Source organism: Mustela nivalis (genome assembly GCF_964662115.1).
Source record: "Mustela nivalis genome assembly, chromosome: 1".
In the NCBI taxonomy this organism is placed as follows: Eukaryota; Metazoa; Chordata; class Mammalia; order Carnivora; family Mustelidae; genus Mustela; species Mustela nivalis.
In genome coordinates, this window is record NC_139020.1 from 209366322 (window position 1) to 209375389 (window position 9068).

At 44.8% G+C, this 9068-nt stretch overlaps 2 protein-coding genes across 9 annotated transcripts in view; both read right to left on the minus strand.

The window, feature by feature from the left end:
• The window catches only part of LOC309865678 (zinc finger protein 177-like), a 28539-nt gene extending 26313 nt beyond the window's left edge, over nt 1-2226 (minus strand). For all 8 annotated transcript variants that reach the window (XM_082732308.1, XM_082732302.1, XM_082732307.1 and 5 more), the window contains exon 1: nt 1838-2226. The gene's annotated coding sequence lies outside the window, so the exon portion shown is untranslated. The remainder of the gene's footprint in view (nt 1-1837) is intronic.
• The window catches only part of LOC309863742 (uncharacterized protein), a gene marked incomplete at its 5' end in the record, with an annotated part of 44431 nt that extends 38774 nt beyond the window's left edge, over nt 1-5657 (minus strand). Inside the window, 2 exons of the mRNA XM_082728914.1 lie at nt 2220-2604; nt 5651-5657. Coding sequence (XP_082585040.1) covers nt 2220-2604; nt 5651-5657 — 392 coding nt within the window. The remainder of the gene's footprint in view (nt 1-2219; nt 2605-5650) is intronic.
• Nucleotides 5658-9068: the final 3411 nt, after the last annotated feature.

The following is a 9068-nucleotide window of genomic DNA, read 5'->3' on the forward strand; positions in this document are numbered from 1 at the left end:
TTTTACTTATGCTTTATGTTCATTTTGTTGATCATTTCAAACACTTGGAAATTATAGAGTTCATTTTTCAAACATTTTGTTGAATTATTCAAACAAGTGTAGAGTTACAAGTGTACAGTACATTATCATGAATTTCTCCACCCCTAAGCACTCATATGCCTCATCTAAATTATTCCTTTCTCCTCACCAAATGGAAGCATTATTCTGACTTCTAACACTATAATTTTGCCTGTTTTGAACTTCATATAAAATCATGACATGCATTAGTGTCTAGTGTCTTCCGTTCAACATCCTATTCCACATGCTTCTCTCTTTCCCTCTGCCCCTCTTCCTTCTGTTCTCTCTCTCAAATAAGTAAGTCTTAACAACAACAACAAAAAAAGTACAAAGTGAACTGGGGATTTATCTTACACCTAAAGACTAATAGGGTTTAAAGACTAAAAGGATTCATGTTGAAGGAACACAGGATTCAAAAGGACTACCCTTGGGCAAATGTGCGACAGTTTCAGTGTCAAAATAATAGTGAATGAAAGAAAAGTCCAAGAATATATTGTGATATTCCAAAAAGAAAAAAAGTAGAGGATAGGGGAGGTGGGGAAAGAAAGCTGCATAGCTAAAGACTGGAGAAGGAATGACAGAATTAAGAAAAAAAGGATTTTGTAACCTGCCTCCCCGCCCACGTAAAAACAGACTGAGGCAAAGACTGACAAATGAGGTGAAACCTTTGGATGAAAGGCTGTTAGGAAACAGATTACCCTGTTGCCAAGTATCACCCAAGGATTACCTCAAAAAAATTTGTGACTATGAGAGAAGTGCACCTTGACTAAAAGCTTCTCATTCCTAATAAACAATGGGACAACTTGCACTTCCCCACCTCCCGATGAGCTACAATACAAAGTATACAGAAATATTCAAATGTCTAAATTTGCAGTCTAACCAGTCAGGCACTGGCTGGTTCTTTGGGGACTGAGAACATGAAATGTGGCTAGTGTGACTGAAGGACTAGATTCTTAATTTGATTTATTTTAATTAGAATTTAGAAATAAAATTGATTCAGGTACTCAAAAAAACTCTTCAGTATGTTTGATCAATCTGGATTTGGAGATCTTTTTCTACAGCAAAACAGTAAGAGCTAAATACAGATGGCAAGTTTCTAATGAAAACTCAGCATCCACAGTGAGATCCACATACACACTGGGTTTTCCAGCAACTTATTACAAAAGGAAAGAAATGTAAAATTTCTCATTAATAGTTCTCTATTAACTACATTAGTAATTGACTTCATCATAAATTTATATTGATAATTGGTAAGTTGATTAAACACTAAAAATTTCAGGGCTTCAAACTGTTCTTGGTTGGCTACTCAAAATTATAAAAAAATTACATCTGTATAATCTGTACCTCACTATATATATGTATTAGACAGTACTGCTCTAGACCCAAGTCTACTTTACAAGAAACAATTAAATGAAATCCTAGGAAGGGACCCCTGGGTGGCTCAGTCGGTTAAGCCTCTGCCTCCTGCTCAGGTCATGATCCCAGAGTCCTTTGCTCAGTGGGGAGCCTGCCTCTCCCTCGGCCTGCGCTCTCCGACATATAAACAAATAAAATCTTTTTAAAAGTAAGTAAGTATATGAAGTCACAGGAAAACATCATCATATTGGAATGCCAACATCTTACAATAACACTCTTCGGGAACGTTCAAGGACCAAAATTAACTTTTTTTTTTTTTAAATGCAGGCAACTTTAATAGACACTTTCGGAAAAATGGAACTACTTCCTTGGACCGGCAGTGGAGCGCCGTCCTCAGTAGAAGGCTGTCCTGCTGCATGCTTACCGCGAAGGGGTGAAGCGAATGTCTGCCATTTGCCATTAATCGGTTCATCACAACACCCAGGACGGGAGACAAATCTCAGCCAGGAGTGAACGCGGATGAAGGCTCCACGGATGCTCATTTTACTGCCGCCACAGATTTAAGGACGAATTTCCAGGTGAACAGCCGAAAGAAAAACCCACCTGTCCACACTCCTCGTACTTGGGCTCAATTCAGTTGCAGCTAACGGCAACCGGCCCGCCTCCCGCTGCCCCTCAGGGGCTCCAGAACTCGAAGCTCCGGGCGCTGAGGTACTTCGGCGAATCTCTTCACGCCTGCGCTTTGTGTCCCACACGCGTGCTCCCTCGGAACCTGCAGAGGTCCCTCTCTCCAGCGGAGAACTTACCGAACTGCCATCACCAGTGCCCACGCGCGCACCCGCCCGCAGGAAACGCAACCGCAGGCTGCCGGGCGCGGGGGACGCCGGAGCCGGAGTCGCCGCGGCCAGGGAAGGCCTAGCCGGCACGCCTCCCCCTGGGGCAACCGTTGCCGCCGCGGCGGCCCAGCCTGCCCGGGCTCTCGGAAGAAGCGACCCTCAACACCGCCGCTCCCTCTCGGGATCCTCCTTTCCCGCGTAGGCGCTCTGAGGGAGGGCGTTGAGAGCCGACGACTTTCCCTCAAACGCGGGAGTGGCGCGCGGCCAAGATGGCCGCCGTCCTGCGCATGCGCTCTTTCGGTCTCCGAGAACAGGGCAAGGGGTGGGGCCTCGCGGGAAGCGGGGATGACGCGGGCTGCTGGGTAACCAGCGGTTTACTTTCCTCTCCAGCCTGGTGCTCTTACACGTCTTAACTGAATAATACTTGCTTTCAAATCGTGGTGTATACGTGAACACATCACAGTCTTTATTGCGCAGCTGCCAATACCTCTCGCTGCACCCAGTTTAATGATTTAATTGGCTTGGCTCTGCATGGGGAGCCTGGCTGAAGTGTATCCTCCATGTAGCCCTCATCATGCTACTGGACTCATGGTCCTGGTCGGTCTTGTCTGAAGTTCCCGAAAAGAACAGAATCAAGAGCACCTGGGGGGCTCAGTCAGTTAAGCGTCTGACTCTTGGTTTTTGGCTCAGGTCATGATCCCACCACCTTGGGATCAATCAAGCCTCTTATTGGGCTCTGTGCAAAGGACAGAATCTGCTTCTCTCTCCCTCTCCCTGCTCACTCTCTGTCAAATAAATACATAAATACAATCTTTTAAAAAATAAAACAATTTTGGTATAAGCCCCTATGAACACAATTAATTACAGTATCTGTGTTAGCCTCCTATTGTCGCTGTAACAAGTTACCAGAAACTTAGTAGCCTAAAAAAAATTTATTATCTCATAGTTGTGAAGGTCAGGCATTTGAAATGGGTCTCACTGGGCCAAATTCAGGGTTGTGTTTCTTCTGGAGACTGTAGGGGAGAATTCATTTCCTCGCCTTTCCAGCTTCTAGAGGTTGTCTCCATTCCTTGGCTCATGACCATAAATCACTCTGGTCACTGCTTCCATTCTCACATTTCTTCCTGACTCTGACCCTACTGCTCCCTCTTTCACTTATAAAGATCCTTGTGATTACATTGGGCCCACCTCAATAATCCCCCCATCTTAAGAACCTTTATTTAGCCATACCTGCACAGTCCCCTTTGGCATACAAAGTAATACACTCACAGGTTCTGGGGATTAGGACTTGGACATCTTTGGCAGGGACATTATTCTGTCTACCACAAAAAAAAATCTAAAAAGAATTCTTAGCTAGATACATAAAAAAATCAGGGGCCAGAACTGTAGAGAAATGACTGCTGTGGCACTCTGAGACTTTGTATCTATCCACATAGGCCATGCAGGCAAAGACTTGACTTGCGGCCAGTCTGAATGTTGGCTGAATGCCTTGTGATTCTCCCAGAACATGAGAGGATGGGAGGTCTGGAAGGAGCAGCTATGAGGCCATCTCCCACTCACCTCCCCTGGGAAACTGTCAGAAGACAATTTCTTATTGCCTCCTAGGTTCTGATGAGATAAGGGGCTTTTCCCCCTGCCCCTTCAGAAGAGAAATGCAGAATATATGCTAAGCTGCGGTCTAGATTGGGCTCTTCAGCTACTGGGAAGAGTCAAAGTCACAGAGCACAGGTTAAAGCTGATGGTCATTTGTGGCTGGCGTTATCTATTTAGTCTGAGGGGATTCATTCTACTTCCTGGGTACTGGGAGCAAGTCCAAGTTTGTTCCACAGTGCCTTTAAGAGAGCACAGCATGGGTGGGCCTGGGTGGCTCAGTTGGTTAAGCATCTGCCTTCAACTCGGCTCATGATCTTGGGGTCTTGGGGTCAAGCCCCACATCAGTTTCCCTGCTCAGCGGAGAGTCTGATTTTCCCTCTCCCCAGGTAGGACCCCTGCTCATGCTCTCTTTCTCTCTCAAATAAATAAAATCTTAAAAAAAAAAAAGTGAGAGAGCGCAGCATGTGGGCAGTGGGTGAGGATGCCTTTCTCCCCTTTATTGAGTAGAACATATTATTAGCCAAATTTATAACTTTGGCTCAAACGTCAACAATTAAGGCAGTGATATCAGGTAGGGGAGCTCTAATGAAGGGAATAATCATGTTTCACTATAGTCTATGGTGAGCTTCATTTATGCTTAGTGGTTTTTTTTTTTAAAGATTTTATTTATTTATTTGACAGAGAGAAATCACAAGTAGATGGAGAGGCAGGCAGAGAGAGAGAGAGAGGGAAGCAGGCTCCCTGCTGAGCAGAGAGCGCGATGCGGGACCTGATCCCAGGACCCTGAGATCATGACCCAAGCCGAAGGCAGCGGCTTAAACCACTGAGCCACCCAGGCGCCCCTATGCTTAGTGGTTTTAAGCACAGGCTGCACCAGGAACTGGAAGGTGAAATGGCAGGAATTGGTATCCCTTCTTTCACTAAATCAGCGAGGATGGGCCAAACTCCTTCAGTGCCTTTCCTCTGTCAATGGCTCCTGGTGCATACTGACATCTCCACTGATAGTGGAAAATTAAGTCATTATGAAAGGCTGGTGCCCACCAATAGCAAAAGTTCTTGGCTTGTTTCATGAGGTTTGCTCATCAGCAGGTCCTATTCCAATAATGGAAAAGGGACTGTCTGGGAGGAATATCCAGGATAGAATCATCTTTTAGCAAAAGTGGGCCCATTTTACTAGTTAAGCTGATAATTGTTAATCCTCCTCCCAGATATTCATTTCCTGGGGTAGGGGAGAGGGACTGCTTTCTTGGGTTGGGTCCTTAAAGATAGAGATGATGTGTATTTCATCCTCCAAGAGTCAGCTTCTCCTTTATTTATTTATTTAGTTTGCCTTCTCCTTTGCCTTTTTTTTTGTCTTTTACTACTTTTTGGAAGGTCAATGGCAAAGCAGAGGATAAATCATCTCAGTTCTTACAGTGGTGACACTGTACTTTTTTTTTTTTTTCCAGCAAAGGGACCAGTCCTTTTTCTCCCAGGATCCTGTACCCTGTCATGTCTCATCTCCCCCAGAGTCTGGGCTCTTTCCTCCTCTGGGTGGCATCCTGGTGAGAAGCTGTAGTTAAGTAGGACCCAACACCCATCTTGTGGTCTAGAACATTCCTCTAATAAAATAGCCACCTTCGTTGGGCCCCTGGGAAGGGTTCGGATATAAACTTCTTTGACTTTAGCTATTTTAAGTAATGTTTTAGCTAGCTGGGCCCAAGAATTGGGGGTCTCGATGTTCTTCTGGGGAAGGACTGGAATGCCATCCTTGACAACAGATCTGAGGGGGGACGACAGCTAAAGCCTGCTTGTTGTGCTTGGGAGACCTGCCATCTTGGCCTTATGGGCTTATTAACTTGTTGTAGCAATGCCCAGGGACATGGACATCCTCTTGTCCCAGAGGAGCCCAAAACACCAGCCTGGTCATGGGGACCTCTTCTTGCTATAGCCCAAGATGGGGTCAGGGGCAGGCCACCCCTGGTCCAGAGGTGGATACTCCTCCCCTTTTCCTATTTGGACCCATAATTCCTACAAGGCCCAGCAGCTGCTTAGTGGGGGACTAGACAGGCAGGCTGACCTCTTTCCCCAGGCAGCTATACCTCTAACCACAAAAGTCAGTTCCAGTAGTGTAGGTTCACTGAAATACCCAGGAGGTAGGGAAGCTGGAGGGACTCCATTTTATTATTTAAAAAATTAAAAAAACTATTTTATTTATTTAGGGGGTGCCTGGGTAGCTCAGTGGGTTAAAGTCTCTGCCTTCGGCTCAGGTCATGATCCCAGGGTCCTGGGATCAAGCCCCGCATCGGGCTCTCTGCTTGGCAGGGAGCCTGCTTCCCAACCCCCTCTGCTGTCTGCCTCTCTGCCTACTGGTGATCTCCTTCAGGCATCTTTAAAAAAATTTATTTATTTATTTATTTATTTATTTATTTATTTATTTATTTATTTGACAGACACAGATCTCAAGTAGGCAGGGGTGGGGTGGGAAAGCAGGCTCCCCGCTGAGCAGAGAACTTCATGTGGGGCTGCATTCCAGGACCCTGGGATCATGACCTAAGTCAAAGGCAGAGGCTTTAACCCACTGAGTCACCTAGGCACCCCTATTTTTATAAAAAAAATTTAAAAAAGATTTTATATATTTACTTATTTTTTAAAAAAGATTTTATTTATTTGAGAGAGAGAGAGACCGAGAGAGAGCATGAGATGGGAGAAGGTCAGAGGGAGAAGCAGACTCCCTATGGAGCTGGGAGCCCTATGTGGGACTTGATCCCAGGACCCCAGGATCGTGACCTGAGCCGAAGGCAGTCACTTAACCAACTGAGCCACCCAGGCACCCATATACTTATTTGAGAGAAAGAAAGAGAGAGTGAGCATGAGTGGGGCAAAGGGCAGAAAGAGATGCAGACTCCCCACTGAATGGGGAACCTGGTGAGGGGCTCAGTCCTGGGACTCTAGGATCATAACCTGAGCAGAAGACAGATACTTAACTAACTGAGCCACCCAGGCACCCCTGACTCCATTTTAGATTGGTTCTATCTCTGCTATTTTGCTGTTAGGCCCCATTTACTCATGTTCAATATTTTACCTTTGAATAAGTCATAAAAGCTATACTCCTCCTTCAAAGGGGATGCAAGGAAGTTGATCATTTTCTGAGTTTTGTCTTAGGCCCCAAACACCTGATCACACCTAAGTGGAGCCAGATCCCAAACACATTCCAGGACATTCGTTTTGAAGAAGCCTCAGCTGATACTGGCATCAGTACCTATTGCCCTACCTATTGCCATGATACCTATTGTTCACCTGACACTTACCTTTGAATGGACCTCATCCTGGTCCCCTCAAGAGACATGTACTCTGGACCCCTTTCCAATATCAACCCCTAACCCCAACCAACCAAGGACAAGACTCATTTACTTTTCCTTTTCAAGTCTCCCATACACTCCATTTGTTATTTTCTGTCACTCACACTACTCAGTAAACTCTGCTTTCACTTTTTCTGGCTTGCGTGTGATTTCTGTCCTTCGAGAAGCCAAGAACCAAGGGACCCTCTTCCAAGTCCTTGGACCAGCCTGCCTGCTTCACCTGTACCACCACTTGGTGAGGCTAATGAGACATAGTGGGAGATCACAAAAACTGTACAGAGTAAAACAGCACAGAGCAACACCAAATAGACAACAGAGGTGTTTCAGAGTTTCAACCACTTGAGGCTGTCCAGTATAGCTTTGCTGATTGATTGCCCTATTGAGTGTGGTCCCTATACCTCTTTCCTGATTACCTCAGTCCTACCCTGATCATCAGATTCCTGTGGGGAATCTGGGAGATTTGGAGGCAGATTTAGGAAAAAGATAGGACTACAAGAAGCCGTAACATCCAATGAGCTTTACTGGGTTGACAAAGATTCTCTTCTTCACCAAACTCTACTCAGGATCTCCTGAACTCCCCTGCCGCTAGATCTTGGGTTTTGGACTCCTCTGTATTGTCTAATTTTAGCAAGTCAGTTAGGCCAGAATTTCCCATCCTCTATACCTGATCATCCTTGATATCTACTCAGTTTCCTCATCCCTCAGGGGATGTCCAATCATCTGGCCTACCTTCAGCAAGAGTCCTGTTAGGTTGATTTAGGAATCCAGGAACCCCTCTTATCTCTGATGTTTCCCCTTACTAATTTTCCATCCATCAACTTCCAACATGCCCCTTGGCTATAAATTCTCATTTGCCCATGGGATATTTGGAATTGAACCTGGTTCTATATTGAGGTCTCTTTTTCCATGATGCAATAGTACTGAATAAAATGTTTTACCACCTTAAATCCACCGCCGTTTTTCCTTTGACAGGGTGGCACCTGGACAGAGTTGCATGAGAGGGAAAGTCCCAGCCATGGGACCATCCAAAGGCTTATGGCTCAGGAGCCACCATCCAGAAGGGAAGAGAGCAAGGCAACCCCTGAGGCAGAACGGCATCTGGGAGGGAGTGTGCTCCGCAGAATGGAGTGGTCGGAGAGCTTTGACAGGTCACAGCAGCTCAGTGTCTTCTAATCACAAGTCTCTATTTTACCAATGTTCAGTAGATGCTGGGAGATGGTTTCACAGAGTATGTAAAGCAGAAAGGCTCTGAATAGCTAAAAATGTGCTTGTTTAGGCCATTTTGGATATGTACAAGTTTGAGTTTGAGTTTGGCCCCAGGCTTTTGAGTTAATGAGTCTTAGCATATAGTGAAGAAATAAACCTAGGGGCCAATATACAGAGTACAGCTGTGCTTGTTAGCGTAACGAATGTCCACCTCACACTACATGCCAAAATGCATTCCTGGAAGAGTAAAGATTGAAAAGTTTTAAAAATAATAAAATGTGGAAGAAAATTAGGAAAATACTTTTATACTCTAGAGTTTGTGAAAACTTCTATAAAAGCAAGCTAGGAAACCGAGAAACCAATTTTTAAAAGGTATAGATTCATTGAGTTATACAGAATTAAGTATTTATACAGATACGATATCATAAAGAGAGTTAAAGGAGCAAAATTACATTACCAATTCAGTAGATGCATACACATTTGATGACACTGATCAAAAACTGGTATAATGTCTTCATAAAGTCAGATTTTAAAAGGGACTTCATTAACTTGATAAAGAACACAACCTAGCTTACCTAGGATTTTTTTTTTTTAAGATTTTATTTATTTATTTGACAGAGAGAAATCACAAGTAGTCGGAGAGGCAGGCAGAGAGAGAGAGAGGGAAGCAGGCTCTCTG